This window comes from Brachycentrus maculatus, unplaced genomic scaffold, assembly GCF_059751285.1.
Source record: "Brachycentrus maculatus isolate JH-2025_06_01 unplaced genomic scaffold, ASM5975128v1 h1tg000068l, whole genome shotgun sequence".
NCBI lineage: Eukaryota > Metazoa > Arthropoda > Insecta > Trichoptera > Brachycentridae > Brachycentrus > Brachycentrus maculatus.
The window spans coordinates 860674-876628 of record NW_028280822.1 but is presented as its reverse complement, the minus strand read 5'-3'; the positions used below and the strand labels follow the sequence as shown (position 1 = coordinate 876628).

Sequence of the window (15955 nt, the reverse complement as noted above, 5' to 3'; positions counted from 1 at the left end):
TACATATGTAATTATACTCCAATCCAATATTTGTTCTATATGAATTTCATAAAGTAATGAAGTAAATTCTCATTATTTTTTGACATCTCATCAAAGATAAAGAAGAATATGGAAGTCGGGGCATTTACGGGGCTGACGACCGTCATAGGCTGGTTTAAGTGATCACTTTACACACGTGTAACATTCACCAATTCTACCCGTTGTTGACAATCACACTACTCAAATTCTTGGAAGTTTTATATATATATGGACCAATTTTGAAACATTCTTCTTGAATCACTTGAATTTCACTAGAGAAATCTCTTGGCGAGATGAAAATAATATAAAAATAATTCCTATACTTGGAGATTATACAGATTTGTTAACAAGTATTTGGACACAAACTATTGTGAGCAAATTATTTGTCAATATATATATATATATATATATATATATATATATATATATATATATATATATATATATATATATATATATATATATATATATATATATATATATATATATATATAACAAATAAAATCATAAAACTATTAATGAACATTTCACTTCAAAAGACTAACCAACGAATTAGCAGTGTATATGTTACATGAGGAAGTATGAGTAAGGGTATTCGACTCCGTGTTCTTCCATATCCTTTCCTGTCTGCCAGTATTGCCAACCTGAGCTCTTTCATTTCGTCTGTATCTAATCGAATAAATTTCACTCCTAAACCTTAAAAATCTGTAGCACATGAGTATATTAATTCGATTGACGATCAAGTTAAGATCACTTCTATCCGTGGTGCTCTATGCATCAATTTCGCAGAAACAAATCAAGAAAAGAAGAAAACTAACTCCTAAGATACTTGCCTTTTCTACGTATACCATAATATACTTGCCTTTATATAAAGTGTATTCCCGAAAATCCCATACTGCTAGCTTCTTTGTAAAAATAAAATAACCTGGAATTTTTCAGCATTACGCACAAATGAATTATATTTTTTTCGCGTCATACATTGTAAGAAAATGTGTGCTTATGATATTGTTTTTATATTTTTTTTCCTTGGAGTATTTGTATGCAAATTATGTAGGTTCATTAGCCGAATGAATCTACATAATAGTGCAATTTTAAATAGTTTTCATATTTTCATAATTTTGTGGGATTTAAATAAAACCATATTATAATCGATATGTATTTATTAATTAATATATAATGAAACATTCATCTACATCCGAAATTAATAAAATGAATGAATTACACAACACGCAGTTCAAGAGCAATGCAAGTCGATGACATAAAGAGCGCCGTGTTGCGAATTAAGATATTAGTAATACAGGGTGGTCGAAAACTGCCGGCAAAGCAGCAATTCAATAATTATCGGTGCTAAATATTTGTATTATTTTACTAGTTTATAGAAATCGGATCATTATCGTAGCATTTACTACTTTGAAGGCAGTTTTCGATCATACTGAAATACAAATAAGTAAAAATTAATAATTTTTACAACACATACAAAAAATCGCACAGTGTAAAATAAATTCAGGGTATAACATCATCATCAAAATTCCTAGGTTTATAATAAAATTGGTACATAAATTAATGCAACGCTCGCAAATCGGTTGGAAATTTGAAAACAAATCGCAAATGCAATAATACATAAATTGTATATTTAACCCTAACGCGTATCTCATAAAAAAGGGAACGTTAACAACTTGACCCGTGGCTAGTGAAGGGGTTAAATGATACAATATTACCCCGTACCGGTTTCAAAATACTAAAACATGGAATTGATAATTTTACAAGTATTACAAAAGTTTTAGATACGTTTGACTAACAGGGTCATAGTTACAAAATGAGAACACACGTTAGGGTTAAATCTTGACAAATAATAAAACTAAGGGTTGACAGACATTGTGTGATTGAACATATGTATTGCAAAGCTTAATCGAAGTGCATGCTTCAAGTCCTACATATTGTATGGTCTTTCATAACACATATCGTGTTTACTTATATCTAAATTAATTAATGGTTTTATGCGTCTATCATGATTGCTGAATCCATAAGACGCACTTCACAGTAAACAAGAAAATTGTAAATGGAAAAGAAAACTTATATCTATGAGTACTATACTATTATACTCTTACTATTCTCCACAATTTATGGTATATCTTCAATCTCTTTCATTATAATCTTAAAACAGTAATTCACCTAATCTAGTTAATCAGATTATAAAATATATTAAAGTTGTTATTTCTGATCGCGTTTAAGGAATTAGTACTACGAGTGTCAGATCACCCGGTACTGTGCACGCGGATCAGTGGTGGTATTGGTGCTGCAATGAATTCCACCCAAGCGAGTATTGGTACCTACTCAGCAGCACAGTTGGCATCATGGTTATTTTATCAGGGAGATATGTAAAATAAAAAATCAAAATTCATTTCTTCGTATTATAATTGCGATATGTCATCGTTTCTGTTTTTTTATAATTTCATTTTCCTTTCGGAAATTAATAATATAATTTACATCGATTGATTTAATAATAATGGTAAATTTAATTTATAAATAACCGATTTTAAATTCAAGCCGGATAAATACGAAACTATGAAAATGTATTTAGAATTTATTGTTGAAGAAATATGCATTTGAGAACAATTCACATTTGAGAATAATCAGGGTATCTAGCTGTAAATTTGGAATCGGCTATTTGAAATTATGTAAAATTATTTTCATAATTTGTCACATGAATTGGAAACGATAAGAAAATCTGTACAATATGTCTAAAGAAACATAACCATAAGGTCTATTACAAACTCAACAAAATTTAAATACATACATATTAATTAATAATAATTGGATTATCTTACAAAATATCTAGTTATATTAAATGACCCAACACGTGGCAAGATACATGTGAAACATTTGCCACAATATGGTAACTTTTGTCGATAAGTAATAATAACATAATAGTATGTACAATAGTAGCGGTCATGGTAAATATTAACACAACCGTGTCATCAAAGTGTGTATTAAGTTAAACAGAACGTTAAAAAACACACAGAATAGGAAGATAAAGAAGATCCTGCAAGGAGTTCTCTAGTACCAGCTCTTCGCACGCGGTGCACTCCTAGTTGTAGGACAGAGCACCGTACAAGTCTAGTATTGGCGGGCGGTACCATGCGTGCAGGTGAGAAACCGCCAACACAAAAATACGTATCTAATTAACTAATACTAAAGTAATCGTTTCTCTCGATATTGTATGTACAATCGGGTGAGATATCATGACAAATCTGAAGTTCGTTATCTGACTGAGGTAGATTCATTAACTCGAGAACTCGAGGCAAACGATTTACGAAATATCGCCGGAATAAAAATCCTCCTAAAATACAAAACCTCATTTATTATATAATCTTAAGGCTGGATATGTTTCTGTTCACGATCTGATAGACCCGATGAAGGTATGTTTATTGTCCGTCTAGGGTGATATTAAATCGTAATATTTTATGGTAAACATTTGCTTTTATCATTAAATACAGTATTAGACTGAAATACTACGTTTGGCAACTGCGAGATAAAAAATTTACCTAACAACAAAAACTTTGTAAATTGTTAGTAACATTTCATTAATTTATAATTTGATATACATGGTAAATAAAAACGTTTCCAATCTATATATTTTATATTATAATTAGTATTTTTCCTAATGGTCATTGAATTGTATAAATTATAGGTTGAAATTCATCTTTATCACGGATAATCCAACTTTCTCAACACATGAATACTTAGTCCAGCTCTAGATAGATCAAAAGGCGAAACAGTGAACTGATTCAATAATAATTCATTCTTTAAAATAATAATGCAAAAACATTCATGTGTTGTGAGAGTAATTTACTTTCTAGTGAGGTAGTTATTTCGATGGAGTTTTAGCAATCCAGCAACGCTAAATTGCATTTATTAAGTTTTTTCTAACAAAAAATTCTAATTTAATTTTATAACTGATTTTACAATCCAAAAAATGGTACAAAAATTCACAAAAAAATATACAGATACATTTTATAAAGTATGATATATGGACTCATAAGTCAGCGTAAATGTCTACATTTAACAAATAAGAAAAGGATTCAACACAACAGTTAAGTAATAAGTAATACGAGAATAAACTCTCGAATAAAGGAATAATTTTTAATATGTATAATTATTGCAACATCCTTTCATCCAAATCTTCAAAAGATTTCCTCCCGTACTTTCACAACCAGTATTCACTAAATCCAAGCTACAGAAACTGTCTACATAACCCTTTATCCCTTCCAGTGTTGGGAACTGAGAAGTTTACAAAACTTAATGTACTTTTAATTAAATTAATCTGCGAAATTGTCATAATCCGAATATAATATGAAAATGGTGTATTTCTTATGAATGTAACATGTTTTGTATTTGATATTTTGTACATTTTGGTTTCATCGTAGGACTACTTAAAGATACCTACAAACTAAATACAAATTCATTTTAATTGCAACAAATGTTCGTTTATATAAACTATTGCTATATTATCCTAATTTCATATAATAATATATCATTCTTTATTTGCATTCCATTGTATTTAGTAATGCATACAATAAGGTTAGCCTAATTTGGCAATTTGAAAATATGTGTATATTTTATTTAAAAAGAAAATTCATTCACGAGGTAGCTGTGTCTCTCTTTTCAGACCGAAATGGTCATTGGATGAATATTTATATCTCCACGATTAATTTTATTTCGCGAAATCTGTTACTATCTACCAATTTAACAAAATATGGAATTGGACAGTTTGAGAATATTATAGCTATAAAACATTTTTCAAACCAAACAAAATGAAACAATTTAGAATATAAATCAAACAAAATTTAAGACGTAACAGCTTATGAATGAAAATTTAACAATATTTCCATTGAGAAATTTTACATGTATAAAAATAAATGAATAATATCTTAAAACAACTAAACTTTTCCACTTAAAGAAACATAATACTTAGATTAAAAATTTGCTCTAATAACTTGACTATAAATCTAAATATGGGTATCGATTGAAACCTGTATCACTATGATATAAAAAATAGCTGCACCGATCAAACAGGTGATTACCTGGCAGGTATAAATATGAGACAATAACCCTCTATCCAGGAGTCACCTTGGTACAAGAGATCGGACAGTGGAATGACCGGAGACACTGGCACGCCATCATTAGACTTAGTTCTCATTTAAGAATGTGAAGTTTAGTGAATTATTTTATTAGTTTTACATCAAACAACTTGACGAAAGTAACCAGTTCCATAAATTGCCCTGTAATTCAGACGTCGTAAAACAATCAGTCAAACTACTCTAAACCCTGATTTAAAATAATAAAACTATTACTAAGAATCGGTAAAGACGATATGCATTTTGCACGAATCGATTGTTTCACAAATAGATATTTGTCTGTGATATGTAGTGGGGGAGCTAGGTGAATAAGTAGATGAAGAAGCCTACGCACTATTGGTCTTCTTGCGATGTGTATCGCAATGTTTAAGCATGTGGTCTTTACGGATGAAGCCCTTACCGCACTCGAAGCAAGAGAAAGGTTTCTCTCCCGTGTGGAGACACATATGGCGACGCAAGTCCGTCTTGTGATTGAACTGTTTAGGGCACTGTTCGCATTTGAACGGCTTTTCGCCGGCGTGCTTTGAATAGTGCTCTTCGTAAGAAGCGTCGTTAGGAAACCTCTTGCCGCAACGTACGCACTTAAACGGTTTGGCACCTGAGTGGAATGACTTGTTATGCTGTGTAAGGTAGCACGCTTTATTAAATAACTTATCGCACTCGAAACATTTATGAATCTCTGTAACAGCTGTTTTAATCTGAACCTGTTTATTACTCGATGAAAGGGGCGGCCCGGATACGGTGGAAGAGATCGATGGGGATCCATTGTTTTCATATTCTATTTTCACGACTGCAGGGCTTGTAGGAGAGCTAACTTGAGATTCGTAATTCTCCTTATTTGAGACGGCTAAAGGATCCTCGCATTTAATTGAAGGCAGTTCATCGATGGAGAAATTTTCTCGTTTAATTACGACTAAGGAATCTAATGTTGTGAGATTATAATTTTGCTGATTATCAGTAGACTGGGAACTATTTTCATCGACGAATTCTGTCACGGGAATATAATTGTTAGAGTTGGGGTTTAAAATAGTCATATAGCTTTGAACATGTGGCGATTGGCCAGGGGCGTTCCCCCCCACGTTATGCATTGGTGAAAAGTTAGGCATTACGATGCCGTAACGATGCGACTGAAATTGAGAAAAACTTGGAAGCGGGCCTGAAGTTTGCATATCCATGGCTTGCATTCCAAAATTTTCAGAAACAATTTCACCAATAGTAACCGGATTGGTTGTAGGCAGGCTGTTGGAAGCCATATCCATAACGTGGGGGGACATCGCGTTTGGGTAGTTCGGGCCCAAAGTCTGCTGAAAATTCTGACCCAAATATAAAGCCGTGTGGGTGTGCTCCTGGTGCGTATGAACCGGGTGGTCCGAAGGCCTCGGGCTGTAAGGGTTGCCCGGCAAGTGGCTGAACGGCGGGAGGCTGTGAGACGTAATGGGGGGCGTAGCCTGTGGCAGGGGCTGAGCTGTAGAATTGCTGGTTGAAATCGATAGCAGGCCCCTCGAAAGATGGTTTGGTTGGACGGAGGGACCTGCTTGCCCGTTTGGGGGACTCCCAACAGAATTTGTTACAGAACTAGGTTGGGAGGAAGGCTTCGATTGAGAGTGATGACCTGAATCTAACGGATTCCCTAAACCTGGCGGTGGATTACCCATTGTTAAAGGATGTGAACCCATCTGATGGGGAAGAGGATGGTTAGCTAGGGGGTTGTTACCAAGAAGCTGATTATTACCTATACTTGGCTGCTGGTGCATGTAAGGGCTTTTAACAGAAGGCCCCATACCGGAATGCTGCGAGCGGTCAAAACCCTGCGATGGAAATTGAGATGATCCATGGCCGTCGTCGGGACTGCGAACGTCATCTGAAGACAGCGGACTCTGCGTGTTGGGGTCGCTGGAGCTCGACTGCTGACCGCGGCCGCCATGGTTCGGGTCCCTCGCCGGATGATGGTGCGTGCTGATGGGGAGCGTGGCGGGATCAGGCTGTCCTGAAGATCGAACGGCATTTTTATGAAGAGTTGTATTATAATGACGCTTCAAATGCCCCGAACTCGTAAACCACTTGTTGCAAGCAGTACAATTGTACGTCTTGGGACGACGGGCCTCGTTTGATTTCCAATTAGCTCCTTTTCCAGAAATAGGTGGAACAGAGTTAGAAGAATTTGGAGCTTGCGTGCTTGATATTTGTGGGCCGGCTGCAGAGTCGAACGGTCTATACGGTTGTTGTATTTCACGGCCTGATGTTGATACTCCGGTTTGGTACTCGCTCATGGACATCTGGTGTGGTTGATAAATCTTCTGATCTTGGTGAATAAAATTTTTCTCGTGCTGAGATCCGGAGAAAAGCTTTTGTTCTTGTGGATAAAGCTTAGATTCGTGCGAATACATTTTTTGTTCCTGCGAGAACAATTTTTGTTCGGTAAACATTTTATGATCCCTCGGAAACATTTTGGGATCGCCGTTAATTTGATGATGTCCATACATTTTTTGTTCGGGCCATGGCAACATAGCAGATACGGGGTGAGGATTTGGACCGTTATGATGCATTTGCGAAATATTGCCATCAAATGGACCGTTCTCTTCACCGCCGGGATGTACCACTTTTTGTGAATCTAAATCCAGTATATCGGCAGATTCTTCTTGCTCTTCTTTAATTTTAGGTTCTGAATCAGGGGCGAAATTCCCGTAGTGCTGTTTATGCGGGTAACCCTGAGGATGATGAAAATGAGTACCTCTCGGTGTAGGAGGATGGCTCGCAGAACAATGTTCGGAAAGTTGAGCGGCCGAGTCACAAACAAATCCACACTTGTCGCACTGTTTCGGCGACGGAGATGGAGTCGGCTGACTGAGCGGCTGGCCATATAGTGGGCTGGAGGAAGATACTCTGGCCGATCGCTCTGCTGGCGGTGGATATGGGTGGAAGCGTGGAGCCTTCGAGAAGTCCGGCGCGTACGGCGCCTGGTGCTCCCACTGTCCCTCAGGAAACGGTGGCGGGCCATAAGGGAACTGGCCAGGTGAGAATCCGGCGGGTTCTGGTGTCTGGTACGGAGATGGTGCGCTATGGTAACTTTGCGGTGTAGCTGGATGTCCAAAGGGCGCCGAAGTCTCCGGCGTAGCCCGTTGAGGAAATTCGGGACTCGGTTTTGTAATCATCGCGTCGCTGGAATCTGCTAGAGCGGCTACGGCCGCTTCGCGTTTTATCTTCGTATTGTTATTATTTTCGAGATCATTCTGCGCACTCTGCGCTTGTGTTGCCCATTTGCTTAGCAAATTCTCTTTATGATATTGAAGATGTACCTCGAGTGATTTCCCAGATTCGAAATAGAGTCCACAGTCCTTGCAATGGTGTTGACCGGTCGGAAACGCCGATGCCAACGTTCCGTTGTTAGCCATTCGTCTTTTGGCACTACCGTGTACCGCCCCCGGCACTCGGAAAAATTCGCAACCGTATACCACTGTATATTCGAGTCACTTTGTTTATTAACGAAATAATCATTAAATTCACTCGCTTAATGCGACAGTTAAAATAAAAATAAAATAAATAAAATAAACAAGTTTTAAAAATAATTGTCCGAATCACATTTTTCTCTACTCGTAAAGTTCACAATATAAAAGAACGAAAAGCGGCGCGTAAAAAGTTTTCTTGTCAGTCATTCCGCGGGGTAACATCCTCCGAGCGGGGGAGTAACATAAACAATGTCACGCGGAGCGCACGCGGTACTACACTCGCCGTCGGAAACTGTCGGTACACAGTGTCTGCAGACACAACTCGCGCGGGTCCGCAGAGGACGAGAAATGGGAAAACAAACGATAAATAAAAAGTAAGTGTGGACGCAACTGAAACCGTGACCGCGCGGGTCGGCTGCCGAGTGTCGACTGGCGTCCGCTCGGCCGGGCCCCCGAGTCCGGGCGGAAGGGGACGCCCCCCCGGGGATAGTTCAGCCCTTCGTCCTGTGCGAAAAGATTGTCGGCCGAGAGAAGAAGACGGCGAACCGGGGGAGGGGGGTAGGCTCTAGCGGCTAGGAGTTTTTTTTTGAAATTGAAATGGCCGGCCGGCCTGTCCGTCCGGCGAGGGAGGGGGGCCTCCCCGCGCACCTCCTCGTCCTCTTGCACAGCCTTCGACCCAGGGATGGCTTCGACTTCAAAGAGCTTTGTGGCGGAACTGACATTCAAACAAATCATTTAAATAAAACTTTATTTAAAATTAGATGTTATTTAAAGATACAATATTTTAAAAATACCATCTACAATTCTTATATAGTTTTTTTTATATCATAAAAATTATACATCATACATACATAAAATTGATTAAGTTAAAAAAAATTCGACATCATAATTATATCAAATCCGTATAAGTATTTATAAATGGTTTTCTTTTTTATTTATTTGGCTGTGGTCTTAAGTTTAGTTCCGCGTACCTTCTGTTACAGGCTTAAGGTTCGATCCCCACTCTCCACAACTTGCTTCCTATTTTATAAACTATTTAGTTTTACTAAACAATAATGTTGAGTCAAAATGAATAAATAATATGTAATTTAAATTTACATACGCTAAATATTAAGGATAAATATTAAGTTATCCCGAGAAGCAACAATTAATAATAATGTTATATACGTATGAAAAAAAAACTTTTTTGAAGGTATAAAAATGTTCGTAAGTAACTATGTGTAATTATCACTGGATGAATTACTTTCTATTTCATACATTAGTATTGTTAAAATGCTTACTTTTATTAATTCGCTGTCGCCTCGTATTTAAACGCCACTAATGCTGGGCTTATTCTACTACGATTAAATTAAACAAACTCCACGGGCACATAGTATGAAAGAACTGTTCAACATATCTCACTGAAGGGATGCCTAAATAATTTATTTGCACGTGGGTACATTTTCCCCTGCGCATCCTCCTCCAGCCGATATCTGAATGCGCTACCTTCTTGGTGAGATGAAGCTCGCTGGACCGTTTCGCTTCTAGTGGACGCAGAATCCCATGCACCCCCTGGGTGGGTGGCGCAAGCGGTGGGGAATATTCCTCGCCACCGCCTTTAGCCAGAACGAGCTGCCTTTAAACTGGACAAAGGAGGAATTGCATGTTAGAAACTGCTACTAGGAATTGATGTAACACTTTATGTTCTACGGGGCATTATTGAACTCTGAGGTCGATATGAATATGGCGCATTATGCATATTTAATTTATGGCAAATACCAAAATTACCTAGATCCTAAAATCTGCGTGGTTTCAAACGTTCCGAATTAAATCTAAATATCTTGTAAATAGGAGGATAGGTATATGTATATATATATATATATATATATATATATATATATATATATATATATATATATATATATATATATATATATATATATATATATATATATATATATATATATATATATATATATATATCTATATATATATATATATATATATATATATATATATATATATATATATATATATATATTATATATATATAAATATATATATATAAATATATATATATATATATATATATATATATATATACATATATACATATATATATATATATATATATATATATATATATATATATATATATATATATATATATATATATATATATATATATATATATATATATATATATATATTATATTTATATATATTTATATATATATATATATATATATATATATATATATATATATATATATATATATATATATATATACATATTTATTTATTTATTTATATAAAAATTATTTTAGAAAAAACTTGAAATAAAACGGCATATTTTAAACTTAAAATTTACCCGCTACAGGGCAGAAAGTGTTGCTGTTGCATTTTGAAGAAAATGTATTGTTTAATTAAAAAAAATAACCAGTTATTTTTCAAATGCAGAAAAAACCTTCAGGTTTAACCTTAAAAGATCTGTTGCACTGTAAAACGTTCAATAAGTGGCTTGATATTTATTTTTAATAAATTGTATTATATTTTCAAACTTTAAAAACGTTCTCATGAAAAATCAAGTTTTTTTGATTTATGACGTTCTTGAAAAGAGTGACCGACGTGCTCTTTTATTCACCAAAAGGAGCATATAGTGCTATCTTTTGAAAAAAATGTAAGATATTGACAAATCGGATAAATTAATATATGCGTCTTCGTATGTAGAATCCCAATACGTGATTATTTAAAAAAATAAAATAATGAGTTGATACAGATTTGATCTAGGTGTGCGATATGTCGGGTAGTTAGTTCAATTTAATAAAATATATTGTTTACCCTAAAACGAAAAATAAAGTCAACGAATAAAATAAATATTATTTATATTCTCCCTTTATTTATCCATTCCATTTCAATAAATTTATTCATTATGAAATAAATTTAAAAAATACTCTCATAATAATAAAACCAGGAAACTATAAAATTATTTCTTCTGCGACTGCAACACGCCGAGTATTCTATATCAATAAAAAATAATCTCTATATTAAATAAAGAAATCGTAGTTTTAAAGTGTCGTTACAAGGCGAAACAATTGTCACAAATTTTATTCTTATTTTATTTTAATAATAAAATACAATTTAACAGACTCTCAAAATCAGTGTTTGATTTCATTATTTAATATTTAAATTAAAATTTAGTTCTACAAATTAAACGCCAAATCTATAAATAAAAAATAATCTGTGATACTTATCATAAGCCAATTGCTCGTTATAATGAGAGATGCTGGACCGCAAATTTACTTAAGAGCATAATAATAAGTGAACGTAATATCTATATACATATTGAGGTGTAGATAATTTGAGAATATTGTTAATAAATATTACACATACAATAAAAACTGGTTAGTAACAGTTTACCGGGTATCCGTACATGTTTCACGACTTTTAATCCCATAAAATTAAAGCCTTACAGTGTTTGTATTGAGGTAAAAACAACATATATTCTTCCTTCCTACCTTCAACCACCACTTCTACTACTACGACCATCATGCCGTTTCCCCGCAGGAGTAGGCAGAGAGGATGGAACGCCACACTTTTCTGTCCTGACATACACTCCTCGCTTCCTTCACATCCATACATCTAGTTGTACATGCCCTCCTATTACGGAGACTTTTTACACCACCAGATTTGAGGTTCTGATTGATCTGTTCGTGCTAAGTCTTTTTCGGCCGCTCTCTCGTTATCCATTCGCACCACATGGACATGTGGAACTTTAATGAAAATTAGGGAAAATAGCAGCCTTTTAAAATAACTGGTGCGTTCAGGACTTGCAGGCACCGCATTCAACAGTATGAAAATAAGATTTAGACCAAATGGCCAAACTAAGTATTATTTGATTCCTTTCAGCAAACGTAAGGTAGTTGAATATATTAGCATTTAAAGTTCTTCAGTTTATTCTCTTTTCGGAAAAAAATATTAAAAACGTTCTTAGTTAGGTACCTAAAGTAGTAAAACATAACTAACTAACTAACTAACTATCCTTTTGGTTCGCTGAACAATTATTATCACAGAGTAAAAAGAAGATGATAGTAAAATGAATATTCAAATTTATTTAGTTTACCTGAACGATTTATAAAACTAAGATCAATTTGAGAGACAGAAGAAATATGTATATACATACATACATATATATATATATATATATATATATATATATATATATATATATATATATATATATGTATATATATATATATTTATATATATATATATATATATATATATATATATATATATATATATATATATATATATATATATATATATATATATATATATATATATATATTTATATATATATATATATATATATATATATATATATATATGTACATTTTTTTATATATATATTTATATATACATATAAGTATAGATGAGTATTGCATTTATCATTTACCTTGCTTATTATGTACAAGGTTATTATGTTATTAGGTTTATAGATCATTCAGTGGATTTTTGTTTCTTCTAGCTTATTCAATATGTTTTTATTTGAATCTGTGTTGGGAACAGGAGGGGTAATCTAGTGTGGGCCTATCAGGAACTTCTCAGCATTTGCTCATTGCTGGGAGGAAACCACGTAAAAATCCTCAGGAGAAGGCGAACTGTTGATTGTCATCAGCAAACCTTCCGTTCCACTATCTGTAGAAGAAGGTACGGCATTTTGTATTCTAGCTTGGTTTATGTTATCAATGTCCTTCACTATTTTAGTCGTGATTTTCAAACCCAATAGTGCATAGCGCACTATATCATATAAATGCAGTGTTATCTTGATCCTCAATACATGAAAGAAAGGTGATCCCTGCGCTTTAGGTACTTTTCCAGGGTAATATTGAATAAATATTACAGTGAAAAAATTAAGTATATTTATTTTAACCCCCCCCTACTGGGATTCGAGCCCAGGACTTCCAGAAAGATAGCCAAGCATGCTGACCATAACACTACGGAGACGGACATAACAATATACATATAACAAAATTTTGAATATAAGAGGATTAAGATTTTCCGACGAATCAAGAAATCCTTTCAAGGAAAATGGTCATTTTATTTGTGGGAAAATATTCCTTACAGCTTAAGTATCGACGGAGCTATTCAAATAGTCAAACGGTCATGTCATTATTTGATAGTTGATGTTACTGTATTTATAAGATTTGTATTAGTTTTATCGACTTAATGTATTTTGTTGTAAGGCAAAATACATTTTGATCATTTCTCCTCCGGTAAGTAAGCCTTCTTTATATCTTTTGAGTATAATAGCAAAGAGGGGTTAGTATCTTTCTACTATCTACGCACTCAAAGGAACCGAAATGTGTCCTTTCATGTTATTTATTCAAACATAATCCTCGAGTGGAACTATTTACTTGAAGACGAAAAATATCTATCAGAAAATATTATTTATTTATAAAATAAATTTATTCTATTTCAAGAAGTTATTGATCTAGTTACATTTTAACCTGAGAATCCCCTAAAGCTAAACTGGCAGTGCACAACGGAGTCCTGGCTCCAACCCTAAAGTATGGAAGTAAAGCATGGAATTGGCCGAAGGAGGATGGAAGCAGACTGAATGCAGTTGAAATGCGATCTCTCAGAAGAATGTGCGGCAAAACGATGTATGATAGATGTTCAAATGGTGAAATAACGAAAAAGTGCAAATTAAGAAAGGTGTGTTGAGATGATTTGGACACGTGGAACGAATGAGTGAGAAAAACGGTAAAACAAATTTATGCGGCAAATGCAGTTGGAAAAAGAAGCAGAGTAAGACCGAGAAAAACTTGACATGATCAGGTATGCCAAATACATGAAAGCGGCCGGGTAAAGAGTCGAAATAATCAGCGGGTATGTTGAGGAGATGCATGAACGTCGAAGAGGCGAAGAATGTTTGCAAAAACAGAGTGGTGTGACGTTTTTTTCTCTCTGCCTCCCTCTGCGGAGAAGTGGCATGTTGGTTATTCAATTAGTTTGATACATTTTAAGCAAGCTTATCGATGAGTCATGGAAGAAATTATAGTATTCTCTCTGGTTAAGTACATATCGCGTTAGTACACAATTTCCTGGATTTCTGTAAAAACCCGAAATGCTTTGGTAAATAGCACAAAAGCCTCACAATTATCATACACAGTAATTGGATTTTAATGCTCGTAACTTACTGATTACATTAAATCGATATAAGCACTGTTTTCCTGAGCAGTTAAAACGTAATCGCTTGAGGAGCTATTAACTATTAATACAAGTTTCTCAGAATTATTATTGTCAATGTAAAATTTGGGAAAAGAAGTTAAATACTAAATAAAAACTTTTAAAAAATATATGATAGATGGAATATTTATTGTAACTGCACTCAGTTGGTATTATTCCATTTTAAATTTTTGAGTAATGTATCCAAAATTAAACAAGATGATTGGATTGAAATCAATTTTATTTAAATATACGTGTATGCAATGATATATAATGTGACGCGTTTCGTCTTATCAAGACATTATCAAACTGCCTGTAGTTTGATAATCTCTTGATAAGACGAAACGCGTCACATTATACATCATATAATTTTTTGACATCCCAACGTAGATTAAGAAGAATATGGAAGTCTGGGCATTTACGGGATTTTATCTGTTGAGATGTCAAAAAATAATATGAAAAATAACTCCTATAATTGGAGATAATCCAGAGTATTTAGGACACACTCAAAATATCGTAGATAACATAATTATTTCCGGGATCTACAATATTTATTTCAAAGAAAGTAGGTACTATATTCTCTCTGTATTCAAAACATAAGAATTGATTATTAATTTATTCTGTATTAACAACATAAATATGATGTATTCTGTTTGAATGCGAAAAAAAGTGTTTCGAATTAAAATACATTCCTACTTGCTTCATTATTATTGTATGTCATCCCTTAGAGTACGTCATACTTGTATGTATATATATAACATACCCACATAGTATCATGATGTTTCTGAAAGGGAAAGTTCCTACCAGGGTAAAATACAATCAGAGAGTAGGAACGAACGCTACGTTACGTTAGAAGCATTCACACATCTGTACCTTCACATATGAAGTACGTACAAGTGCGAATACTACGCTACGCTTGCATTCAATTCTACGTAGTACTACATGTTCTGTCAAATGTTTGCAATCTCATTTACCATTTTATCTATTTAAAAAAAATTATAAAAATAATATGACGCGGTAAAATTTGTTTTACTTTGCGATTCATATTATGGCAATTCAAAATACTTCTCTTATGCCGAATTACATAAAATAATATAAACAAATTTGTCTCCACCCAAAAAAAAGCTATAAAAATACGAC

General features: G+C 34.0%; 1 protein-coding gene across 1 annotated transcript; it reads right to left on the bottom strand.

The window, feature by feature from the left end:
- Positions 1-1163: 1163 nt before the first annotated feature.
- zld (zinc finger protein zelda) lies at positions 1164-9013 on the bottom strand. The gene has a single exon (XM_088256846.1). The coding sequence runs from the start codon at positions 8546-8548 to the stop codon at positions 5483-5485; it is 3066 nt and encodes a 1021-aa protein (XP_088112972.1). The 5' UTR covers positions 8549-9013; the 3' UTR covers positions 1164-5482.
- Between the last annotated feature and the right edge of the window lie 6942 nt (positions 9014-15955).